The following is a 12,697-nucleotide window of genomic DNA, read 5'->3' as shown; positions in this document are numbered from 1 at the left end:
TTTAAAACATCAGTTTACATGGTTCCTCCTCAGTTATCCTTAGTTATTTTTTTTTACTTATTGCTCCTGCTCTCTACAAAATTTCGATTGGTTTCCTGACTTAAATTTTTTTTTTTTTACTCTAGCTCATTTTATCATTTGATACATCATGACAGACATTCATTCTGTACAGCATTTAAAAAGTCAGAAACGTATATTGGATAAGATTCTTTATTCTTCAATTTTAGCTTCTCTCCTGTGCATTTCAGAATTTGCATACAAAGCTCACAACAACTAGTCYAGCTGTTTCAGTTTATATACATATATCAAGGCTGCCCAAAGCTTTTCCCCAAAATGAAAATCTGAGGGCTGCGGCCAAATGCAATAATACAATTCGTGAAATACAAATACCTCCTCTACTTTTAAGTACACTATCAGAATTTTTCATAAATATTTATACTTCTCATTCAACCACAATTAAATTCACTCTATCTAGGAGGCACATTTTATATGGATAGTATTTATTTTTTACAATAAGCTGGAATTTAAACTAGCAAAAATAAAATAAAAGTATCATCTTTCTGCTTCTTGTCTTTTTTAATGTAAGGAGTAGAAAGTACAGATACTTGTGTGAAAATGTAAGAAGTAGAAGTAAAAAAGAAAGAAAAAGAATTACTCAAGTAAAGTACAGATAACCAAAAATTCTACTTAAGTACAGTAACAAAGTATTTGTACTTAGTTACTTTACAACTCAGGTAGGAAGGGAGGAAGAGCTTGACATTCTCCCCTCTCTTGTAGAACTAAATTGTCATTTCTGTCAATAAACGTATATTGATGCCATTATTATGTTCCCCCCACCCCTCCAGACAAACTACTCCTGAACCAGTCTCTTTTTTTTAATCTGCCTCTTTCCTGTCCTCTGTGACACCGACCAGTCGAGGCAGATCCTGAGCTCGGTTCTGCTGAGGGTATAAGGTTAAAAGGGAATCATTGCTTCCCACTGTCACCCCCATGCCTGTTCTAAGATAAATAAACTGAATTAAATTGTTGCAGTTCATTCCAAAGGTGCTCGATGGGGCTGAGGTCAGGGTTCTATGCAGGACAGTCAAATTCTTCCAAGCTGAACTCATCAAACCGTGTTTTTCTTTAGTCCATGCGTTGTGCACTGAGGTACAGTCACGATAAAATAGAAAAGGGTCAAAGTGTTGCTGCACAGTTGGAACTGTTAAAGTGTAAAGTTTACCCATTTCTGAGTTGCTTTGTTCAAACTCTGACTGAAACACCTGAAATAAACAAGCAACAGGTGTGTCCAAATACTTTACTATAGTATATGTTTAGTATGAAAACTGAATGGGACATATAAAATGAATTAGAGATGGAGAGTGACACCTGCTGGTCGCTTTGGAAACAACTTCCAATTTAAAGCAATCCCAGCACTATTTTAGTTTCTATTTTTTTAGAAACACTGCTTTTTGAGTATCAGTTCTATGAGTAAAATTGATTCTGCCTACAGTATTAGTTGTGCTATAGTTTCCCTCATTAGTAACGCTAAGTGAAGAATTGCATGMATATAATTTCAAAAATTAAACTTCTTGCGCTAAAAAAAACGAGCATTTTGAGTCTGTGATTTGCTTAAGGAGCAACAATTTTATTTTAAGCTGTGACCCAAAGAAAACAAAATACAATCAACTCCTCAGAGTCTATGTTCACGTTCAGGATTAAAGTGCAGAATTTCTTTTCACAGCTTGTGTAAAAAAAAAAATAAAATAAGACAAAAGGAATACAGTATTAAAATATCAAAACTGACCATGGAGATCTGAAACTATAAATATGGTACAGAACATGATAAAATCTTTTACAACACTAAAATATTCAGTTCACTTGAATCAGGCTTGCAGTTATTATACATTATTTAAAAAAAGGGAAATCAGTTCATGTTTTCGAGTCGTTGGCAAGGCTAGCTTACAACAAAGGCACAGCATTGTTCAGAGGTAACGATCCTTTGCAAAGAAGTGCTGCGGGAACATTCTCGGTGGCCATCACTGATGCGTCTAACATGCTGGACTGTGGGACGGTGAGGGAAAACACGACAAAGCCACAGGTGSACACCGGGTGAGCCGGGAGGGACTCGGTCTGAGTTCTCGGCCTGCAGGGTGTCACTTCCAGCCCCACTGTTACTGGTGATTAACTATTAAGCTGCTGAKTGAACAGAATCGTGACGAAAGCTCCGGAAATGTTACGGCCCTGAGCCAAAAAACACGAGGAAGAGGTGAAGGAGGCCAGTTCAGGTGCTTGACTGTCAGAAACATCAGCAGCGTCTGTGGGCGTCACGAACGTCACCGAGCGGTCAGAAATCACACAYGACATCATTCACAAAGGACCAGTCCATAGGCAGCAGGCAAAGCTGAGACATCACTACCAATCAACAGCAAAAACCAGGACACCTTGTCYTTTAGATGTCATTTAACCTCCTCTTATTAAATTAGAAAATATTGTTTTGYATTGCAAATAAAAGTGCATCTAAGTATTTAGACGGGTCCGTTTGCTGCTGAGAGGTCGAAGTTCCCAGAACCCTCTTGTTTTTAAACAGTTGAAAGGCTCCAACAGTGGCTTGCATTCATTTATCAACCTGAACTGACATAAATCATGTCTGTATCACAAGAAGCCCAAGAGAGAAAAATTAACAAACACGGCCCCAAACGGCCATTTAGTGCAAATAAAAGTACTCAAATGTGTACAAAAGGATTCCCGTGGGTTTATATGAGTAGAAAAACAGACCTTTTTTTTCCTTTCTCGTTTTTTCAGCTCAGCTTTTTCTCTTCATCTCCCGTTCAGTTGTCTTATTTAAAAACCTTGATATYCAAAAAGTAAAACAGCTTAGAGTGGAAGCAGAAGAGACCTTGCCACTTCATCATGCAGCTCGTGAAAAGGAAGAAGCAAAAGTTTAAAGATCCTTAAAGACCGCTGTCCTACTTCAGAAGGTGCGAGTGAAACTTGACAGTGTCGGAATATTTCTGAGCAGTGTGTGTGTGTGTGTGTGTGTGTGTGTTTATGCAACGCACGCAGGCAGGCAGACGTAGGACAGTATCTATATACAGTCGTATTTACAGTACAGATAGGTTTTATGTGTAAACAAACGATGAGTCATCCTCCAGAGGAGACATGTTGACAAACAGAGAGGACGAGGCAGTACCTGGTGAAAATATACTAACACGCTGTACAAGAAGGATGTCGGAAAAGCAGAAACGTTTGACTCGAAGGAGTAAAAAAAGCACACAGCTGCTTTCCATTTAGAGAAACTTCTGCTTGTTAGTATTTTTTACAGAACAACCAGCTGTGAAAAAGTGGTTGATTGTCCTCAGAATCAATTCTGCGAACTCTATGAAGTAATTAAACCCCTCCCCTTCCAGCTAATTAAATAATCCAGTATGGATTACAGCACAGGAGGGTTTGTGCCAAATAAGACTGTAATTAGAGCTGATCACAAAAGTTTCTGCAAACTTAACGAGAGTAGCTAACTCTTTCTTTTTTAAAATCAATTTGATGTGACCTGACAAACTATTACAGTGATRTAATTTAGTTTAGCACAAGACAGGTTTAGAGGATTAGGGCTCCTATTAGTCAGTTTTATTTCAAAAGCTTTCCATGAGAAATTAACGCCATAGGACCAATCAGTAGGAAAGCTTTTTTGAGGGGRCTGAAAGTTTAAAATGACATTTTGAAGACGTTTTCTGGTGCTACARTTCCTAAAATCTCAAATGCTAAATGACAAAACAAAACAGAAAAAAATACATACAATAAAACATTTGGCTGTGCCTTTGAAAGCGCGGTTTACTCTCCTCCTCTTCTGGTCGGCCAATAAAAATATGGCRATGTAGAGGACGTATATAAAATAAGACTGTACATTTACAATATTTAAAACATTTACAACRTTGGTGGCGCTGTACACCGTAAAGRCAATGAAATGAGCGCTCTTTAAATCGAGAGATTAAAGTTTGCGTCTGAATGTGTACCTTAACGTAAAGTCAGTGCTACGTGATAAATAGGGACAGACGAGGCGGCGCCACGTGYAGATCAGTGGTCAGAGCGGACGCACAGTGAAGCAGGATTTGACCCGGCAGCGTTATTTATGAGACGCTTAAAGCTCGGGAGGTTTCGCTTTTTTTATACAAGTGGATCTAAAAGTCGTCTCTAAGACAGCAAACAGGCCTTTTTTTAAAAAAAAAAAAAATCATTTTCACAAAGTACATTTTGGAGATCCAAAAAGAAACAAATGCACACAGAAACACCTGCGAGCACAAACTGCACAAAGTTCTCTGCAGAGGCTGGGGAGTGAAGAAACTAAAAGGTTTTGCTCATTTCGTCACTGTTTCTATGTAATTTTGCACACTACAGTAAGAACAACAGGTATTTGTGACCACTCAAGTTATATCTACATGATTCAAGAGTCATATGTTGAAAGTAGTGTCTGATTTGCATTTGACAGTCTACTCCACCTTCGGTTGGAGATGAAGCATGTGTGTGTTTGTGTGCATTTCACACAGGTGGCTTTTCAGATCCACTTTTTTCCCCCTGAGTCTGTTTTGTTCAGCCTGAGCCAGCTAAAAACCAGTGTCCTCTGCTTGGAAGCCTGAACGCGACTCCTCCCACCGYGCTGCCACCCGAGGCGGGCGGTCGACCCTACTCGGGCTGCTCGGGGTGCGTGTGCAGGCCGTTCTCGGGGCGCTTGATGCTGTGGCGTTCCCAGAAGGCCTTGTGCAACTGGTCCAGTTCAGACATCAGGGGYAGGCCGATGTCCAAGTGCATCTTCAGGTTCTGCAGCCACTCCTCCAGCTTGGAGAAGGCAGGTCTGAGCATGAAAGAAGCAGAGACACAGCTCTGTTTTAATACATGCATTTTTTTTCTTCTTCCAAGAACATTTWGGAACRTCAAAGGCAAATATACCCCAAAATGCACGAATTATTTGAAGCTGYCTGACCTTTTGTCTGCATCGAGGTCACAGCACAGAGCAGCCATGGGGAAGAAGGCGGGGGGACAGTCAGCGGGACAGAAGTGCTCCAGGAAGCCAGAAACGTTGAGTCCAAAGTCTGTCGCCCTGGGGAGGTAGTCTGGGTCTGCGTTTACTCGACCAATAATCTGTTGGGGGCAAAAAAACAAACAAACAGGGACAAAGTTAAACCAGTGAGCACCTACAGCTTTAACTACAAACAAACCCCAGCTATTCTGAGTTTTTGGTTTTTGTTACAGTCGCTAAATAATTGCTTTTCTGAGTGACTGAATAATACTCCAAAATTTATGAGAGTGGTGTGTGACCACACTTAATGTCTACAGCTCTACTGGAAACTGAATTCCCACTTCAGAAATGTTAATATTTTGACAGAGCATCACTGTTACCTCATAAAAATAAAATGGCTATTGCATTGAATAAAAACAGAACCTGAGATGCTGACACATAAAAAACATAAAAATCCAGCTTTCCCACACATTTCAGACTAAAATGGGGAAATAATGAGCTGAAATTAGCAGTGGACTTCTTGCTGCATTAGATGTGCGTGCCAGCTAAAAATAAAGCGTCAGATTTCTTTCCTGTTGCCAAGCGTGGTTACTCTCAGTGCACTGGGACCGCCTTTAATTACTGCATCCAAGAACAACCATGCAACAGGAAGGGATGGTGTCCAGTTATCCTACAGGCTGTGGTAGAACACTATTCTAGTTAAGTATGGCTTCCTGGGGCTTTTATTTTTGAAGGGACTAAAATACAGAGAGCCAAGCCCAGCAGGACTCAGACTGAGCTGCCAACCACCGGGCAGACTGGTAAAGTTTACAGGTCACATCTCTTTTTATCTGCGGGCTGGTGGTGCTCCTGTCTGTTTCAGAGCTGTACTGGGAGACCCTTTAATGAATACGTTGTTCTAAAACTTGGAGCTGCATGTACTGTTGTGGACACTCTGCACAAGTTGAACTCATATTAGCCAGCAGGGGGTTACTGCCAACAAGAGCAGGAGCTGAAACAAACCTGCTGCAGCTGTGTGCAAATTAAACCAAACGCTACAAATTGTTGACAAGAAAATGAACTTTATATACTAGGAGGTGCAATTACGCTTTAGAGAATTTAACGCAAGAAAGTGCATACTATGATAGAAGTGGAGGTGTAAAATGTATCCYGAATAAAAGCAGAAAAATAAAAATTCACGATGAATCAGCAAATGACGCGAAAGTCTCTTTGAAATTTGAATTTTAAGATTCACAGTGAAACAGCAAACAGGTCCTTTACCTCACAGAGCATGATGCCAAAAGAAAAGATGTCAACTCTCTCATCATAGCTTTTCCCTGAGGAGAACATAAAACAAAGTTAGCACGCTAATTTATGGAAATAGAATAAAAATCATGAATATTAACGTTATTTGTGCAAAGGCACGTGTTCCTGTGTTTCATACCATGGATCATCTCTGGAGCCATCCAGTAGGGGTTTCCCACCACGGTGTACCGTTTCCTGCGGTCGGGCCTCTTCAGGCCRGACAGCTTTCCCTGCGTCAGCTTCTCTTCATGCTTATCATCAATCATGAGCCGAGCCAGGCCGAAGTCTGCCACYACCACGGTGTTGTCCTTAAATCATTAAATGGGGTAAAATTACTATTATGACACATTAAGCATACTTGAATGTATGTGATCATGTAATTGTCTTTGTGTGTTAGCCGAATATCTCATGATAGCATGAAAACCAGCAGACAATATGTATTCCTTTAAGGACTGCTGGATCATTATGTTTTAATGTTTCTCAGGAGGAGATTCAGACTTTCTGCACAAGTGAACTGCAGGTTCTTACCTCTCGGACCAGACAGTTGTGTGAGTTTAAGTCCCGRTGGATTATGTTCATGGAATGGAGATAAGTCTAAAAACAAGCAAGTAAACAAAAACATAATTGAAGTACACACATTTTACTAATTACATCTATTTGTGACTACTGTATTTATATCTTGAAACAAACAAAAAACATGCTAAAAGCCATTTTTTGATTTAATTATTTTTTGAGCTCATGGTTGTAGTTCATAACTATGACCACTAGAGGGAGGCAGCGGTGCAAACAGCAAGGAGGATCAATCTGCTGTTACTCACCATCCCAGCAGCAATGTCCTTAGCAAAACTGACCCGCTGGTTCCAGGGATAGTTACCGTCCTGCAGACAGAAATCACATTTACATTTTAACTCATTAGTTGCCAAATCTGTATATTTTTTAAAATGCTATAACAGACAGACAGTGGGCAACACACTTCATAACATCTCACCATTTTCTTTATGATTTCCCTCAAGGTTCCTCCCTTTATGTACTCGGCAATGAAATTGAGTCTCTTGTCTTTGTAGAGGACTCCGATGAACTTGAGCACATTGGGGTGATCCAGGCAGCGCATCACCTTCACCTGAGGACATTTTCATACCTTGTTATAAACAGCAGAGTTTCATCTCAARTAAAAYTGAACTAGGWGTAAAATTCTATTATGGCAGCTTCAATGCGAATAAAATGCAACAGATWTAATCAAACGTTAAAGCAGTTTTAGAGGTTTAAAAAAAGCTCCTTTCTCTCCTGAAGGCTGAGTCGTGTGGAAGAAGTAGACAAGCCACAATTACGCATAAACACTTGTTTTTCTTCACTGAGGAAGATGAAAAGAGACCTGGCAATGCGAGACTCGGGCCACCTACTAGCAAACAGCCGCTGGGAGTAATAATCAAGCTGAACTGTGGTTGGAGTTTGTTTCGCAGACGGTTTTTACTCCTGCCTGCAGTGATTACAAAGGGCTTCGTGTCGCTGCAATCTAAAGCTATAATGTAAATACCAACAACCAAGAAGAACTCCCATGAACGCAGCTAACTCTACAGAATYAGTCTGCAGACCTGAACATTCAAGGTAGGACTAATTCAACTCGGTGGCATATTTGCAGGTGGTCGCAGAGCTGAGCAGATGTTTGTGTATGACAGAAACACACAACTACCAGCAGCGCCGTCAGTCCTCAGATTCTGCAACTAATTTTAGAATGAAACTATCAACATGCTSACTCTGGTTGGCCAGCAGGAACAAGCTAAGGTGACCAACAACAAATCCTTTTTTACCAGACAGCTGTATGAAAGAAAGTGAGGCTGCAGAGTGACATCTACAATATGACATCAGAGCTAATGTGATGTTCCTGAATGATAAAACCTCTCCACTCACCTCTTTCAGGAACGTTCTCTGAGTCTCGTCGTCAAAGCGAATCAACTCCTTCATCACCATCACCTCCCCAGTCTCCCTGTGTGTCACCTATACATTGAAAAAAATCACACCAAGGTTAAGTTTAAACAGAAAACTCTCACATGGTAATGACCAGAACATGTTAATTTATAATCCCTGCAGTTTAAGATTAATAAATGGTCCCTACAGACTGATTCTGCCCTCCCCTCAGCGTGTCAGACTTCTGCCTACCTTTATAGCCTGTCCGAAGCAGCCCTTGCCGAGCACTTCTCCGTGGATGAGATCAGACGGGCGGAAGATGCGGTGAGTCCGACTGGAGACGACTCGGAGCGACTCAGACCGGTGGATGTCCTTCCTCTGAGAGATGGGCGACGCTGCGTTACTGGAGCCTGGCGATTTGTCGATGCTGTAACTCCTCCTGAGCGACGGAGACAAAACGGTGAAAATGAGACACAAKGATTACCGGATGGAGCGGTCATTTAAAAGCAGTAGACGCYAGAGACGTGTGCCGTTTCTTACGTGATGATGCGGGATTTCAGGTTGCTGATGTCAGGGTTAGGGGGCTGGGTGACTGGCAGGGTGGGGCTGGGACCCTCTGAGACTGGGGTGAACAGGGTGCCGTCCAACTGATCTTCAACCTCTGAGCAGCTTCCTCTTTTCTCCTGAGCGTGAGGGTCGTGTTCGATGGTGAGCTGCAGCAGGCGGCTCGTCTCCTGGATGAGCAGGTCGATCTAGAGACAAATGGTGAGTTCAGGTGAGCGTGTTAAACTTTTTCTTTTCCTAAGAAAGTCTGGAAGATAAAGGCACAACAGTAAGCACCTCATCCAGAGGAACGTTGTGAATGGGCGTCCCGTTGATTTCCAGGATCTTGTCTCCGACATGAATGGAGTTTTTCACATCTGGRCTCATGAGGTCAGCATCCACTCTGGAAAAAGAACAATTATCTAATTTTTATTACAGCAATTTAAACTTCTGTTCATTTTACCTCCCGTGTGCAACATAATCCTTCATCTCTGTTCATTTACTGCTCCAAGTGTCGCTATTTTTTAAAAAAAWTTTACACACTCACTGGGAGACTCTGACGGTGCGTCCGTGTTCGGGGCTGTAGCTGTTGATCGAACTGAGAGGCTGGTCGATGGCCACGGAGAAGCCTCGACCTCTGCGCCCGTTGTCTCCCTCGTCCGACGCTGGGATGGACACGAGCGTGACGGTGTGAGGGATCCGCGAGCACGGCGAGTCTGGCAGCGACACCGGGGTCACGATGGTCTGGTAGTAACAGTGACCGCTGGAGTCCGAGAGGATGAGGAGAAAGAGAGAGTGAAAGTGGGAGGGTGAAGGTTATGAGAAAAAACAGAAAGAAAAGGAAGCCTCTTGAGRTTTCCACGAGAAGAACGTTTATTTCTCATTACATCAGCTTCTAAAGCATCACATGTTGTTGACAAGATGCTGCTTCGACTCACTGTGCAGTCATTGTCTTGAGTTAAGTATGACCTTTAGGGCGAGCAAATACATTTCATAAAATTAACTTAATAGGACCTTTTGTCTCCTAAAACATGGGCTGGAAAAGTTATTTATTTATTTTTACAAACCTTTGAGGCAATTCAAAAAACAAGATACAGTGGGGTGCGGAAGTTTAGAAGTTTAGGCATCCTCGTTAATTTTCCTGATTTACCTTTATAAATCATTGATTGTTTGGATTAAAAAAAATCAGTAAAATATATCATATAGGGGACAAACAGATACTGTATTTGAGAAGTGAAATGAAGTTTATATGTTTTACAGAAAGTGTGCAATAATTGGTTAAACAAAATTAGGCAGGTGCATAAATTTGGGCACGAAAAGAAAACAAACAAACCTTAACTTAATATTCAGTAGATCCTCCTTTCACAGAAATAACATTCTCTAAATGCCTTCTTTCAGCTTCTAATGAGAGTCTGAATTGTTGCTGAAGGTATTTTAGACCATTCTTCTTTACAAAACATCTCTAGTTCATTCAGGTTTGATGGTTTCTGAGCATGGACAGCTCTCTTTAAGTGACACCACAGATTTTCAATAATATATATATAATAACTCTATTTTAGTTTCATCAGTCCACAGCATCTTATTCCAAAATGGAGCTGGCTTGTCCAAATGTGCTTTAGCATACCTCAAGCGGCTCTGTTTGTTATGTGGGCGGAGAAAAGGTTTTAAAATCAATAAAATGACAACAGTGCCCAAATTTATGCACCTGCYTAATTTTGTYTAACCAATTATTGCACACTTTCTGTAAAKCATTTAAACTTCAYTYCATTTCTCAAATATCACTGTTTGTCCCTTATATGATATATTTTACTGATKTTTTATCCAAACAATCAATGATTTATAAAGGTAAATCAGGAAAATTAACAAGGCTGSCCAAACCTTCGCACTCCACTGTAATTATAAAACTGGAGTTTTTCTTTTTTCATTACTGTTTCAGCATCTGTGTCCCTAATTAATTACTAAAAAACGTTGATTTTGGAGCTACATGCTGTTCTGTTATCTGTTGTTTTATTTTTTTTGTCTGAATGACTTGATTCCTCTCTTACAGTACTGCTTGATGCTGAAGACACAAAAGTGCAGAAAGCTTTTAGACAATGTGCATCTCAAAGTTTCCCATTCTTGTTTTTGATGCTCGTGGTTTGTGACCATCATATTAACACAAACCTGCAGCAAACCAGCAAAGAAYAAATCTGCAAGTATGAGAAGTGTAAACGACAAACATGCTCAAACCTTTATAAATCATGTCAGAGTTTGAATAAAAAGCAACCAGTTTGCCATTATTTTCTGCTGAAATACTTAAGTTCTCACTATTTTTTTTTATCCTTCACATTTTTTAAAATTATTTTGGTAAAAAAATATATTCTAGGAGCTTTAGATGATTGTACATTTATGAGTATTTGTTTTCATAAAGACTTAAAATAAATCCTAATTAAAACATTTCATCCTCAGTTCAAAGCTCTATTAAAAGCAACGCACCATAGCTTATTTATGTTTAGTTTATTTTATCAACAATAATCTCTTATCTTCATGTCGTTCTTCTAACCATTTGTATCAATTCATGGTTTGAATTAATTTTCAAAAACTCATGTTCGGATGCTTTGATTTTTAACAGTGCTGTGCTGAACGCTCACCAGTAGAGTTTGGACCGCTCCACCAATGCRTACGTGTCTCCATCGCCGATGAACGTGCGGCAGTTCAGACAGCTGAAGCATTCTGGGTGATACTTCTGCTCTCCTGCAACCTGACAAAGCAAAAAACACAAGCACCACTTTAAAAACAAAATCCCTTTTTGCTCAAGAAAGTTCATGTTGGAGTGTAGCATCAAATGTTTGATATAAAATGATTTTTTGTAGGATTTTTTAGGGTAAAAACAGTAACGGTGTAGTGAGCAACATGAGACTATATAAGCGATCTGGGAAACAGGGTAAAGTCTGGTTACTGAGGGTGATGGAGGGTTACAGGATCAGAGATCGAGTTTGCTGCAGCCAGATGGCCTTTAACGCTYGGGGCAGTTTTGTAAACAAGAGGTAGAATTGAATTATGGCTGGAAAAAGCCAGCAGGAAATGAGCTGATAATTCACACTGGCAGATCTGACGAGGATGTTCTGTTGGAGCTCTTAAAAATAAAGGCCTAGCATACCTTGAGGAAATGCATGTCTCTGGAAAAGTTTGCATTTTTCTGTTTCCTGTGTATTGGTCACATGTCTACACTGAGGCTGTGCTCGTTGAATCTGCTGTCATTTTCATGCCAGATCCCTAGTCAGAACTGTGATTATTGCATTATAATGACAATTTGTGCAAACCATTCTCTATAGCAATAAAACAGTTTTATCCAAAATGGTGAATATTCAAAGGAGGATGAGGTTGTTTGCTCCTGTCAAAAGAACTATTGACTGCAGCTGTCCACAGTGCACAAAATGCAGTTTTTTCCCCCAAAAACCTCCACTCTGAGACCTGAATTCAAAAAGCTTTGCGTACATGAACTGCCAATACGCAGCAGGAAAGGCTACAGTTTCTCCTACAAACGGAGCTAACCCTAACCCTGTGTCCTCATTAACAAGATTCTTGAACTCTTTAACAGGGACCCAGTCAATGCAAATGACTCTCCATGATTAAACATGAGCAACGACGTTAAACACTGAAGGTTGAGATCACTTGAGCTGTTCCCTCCCTGGAGACTGAGCTTGATATTTATTATTTTATTTATTTTTTGCTTCAAGCGGCAGAATTTTTATGAAGGAGCCAGCCTCTTGACAGCTCTCATCTGCAATCATCTGCAATGCTAATGTGTAAAAAATAAATAAAAATAAAAAGACCCTGCTAGGAACACTGGATATAGCAGAGCTGGACAATGTTTTAGCTAGAATTGCATTGTTTTAGTTTGTACAGCGGGTAAAATAAGTATTGAACACGTCACCATTTTTCTCAGTAAATATATTACTAGAGGTGCTAATGACATGAAATTTTCACCAG

General features: G+C 40.4%; 1 protein-coding gene across 3 annotated transcripts in view; it reads right to left on the bottom strand.

The window, feature by feature from the left end:
• Nucleotides 1–1,601: 1,601 nt before the first annotated feature.
• The window catches only part of limk1a (LIM domain kinase 1a), a 47,138-nt gene continuing 36,042 nt past the window's right edge, over nt 1,602–12,697 (bottom strand). For all 3 annotated transcript variants that reach the window (XM_014005295.1, XM_014005296.1, XM_014005297.1), the window contains 13 exons: nt 11,356–11,465; nt 9,273–9,488; nt 9,023–9,128; nt 8,723–8,934; nt 8,435–8,621; nt 8,186–8,272; nt 7,266–7,397; nt 7,096–7,155; nt 6,806–6,871; nt 6,417–6,585; nt 6,254–6,309; nt 4,958–5,115; nt 1,602–4,828 (listed from right to left, as the gene is read on the bottom strand). In XM_014005295.1, coding sequence (XP_013860749.1) covers nt 4,660–4,828; nt 4,958–5,115; nt 6,254–6,309; nt 6,417–6,585; nt 6,806–6,871; nt 7,096–7,155; nt 7,266–7,397; nt 8,186–8,272; nt 8,435–8,621; nt 8,723–8,934; nt 9,023–9,128; nt 9,273–9,488; nt 11,356–11,465 — 1,728 coding nt within the window. In that variant the 3' untranslated portion in view covers nt 1,602–4,659. The remainder of the gene's footprint in view (nt 4,829–4,957; nt 5,116–6,253; nt 6,310–6,416; nt 6,586–6,805; nt 6,872–7,095; nt 7,156–7,265; nt 7,398–8,185; nt 8,273–8,434; nt 8,622–8,722; nt 8,935–9,022; nt 9,129–9,272; nt 9,489–11,355; nt 11,466–12,697) is intronic.

The sequence above is a fragment of the Austrofundulus limnaeus genome, unplaced genomic scaffold, assembly GCF_001266775.1.
Source record: "Austrofundulus limnaeus strain Quisiro unplaced genomic scaffold, Austrofundulus_limnaeus-1.0 Scaffold29, whole genome shotgun sequence".
Classification (NCBI taxonomy): Eukaryota; Metazoa; Chordata; class Actinopteri; order Cyprinodontiformes; family Rivulidae; genus Austrofundulus; species Austrofundulus limnaeus.
Note: the sequence above shows the minus strand (reverse complement) of the source record. Positions and strands in the feature narration are given on the sequence as shown.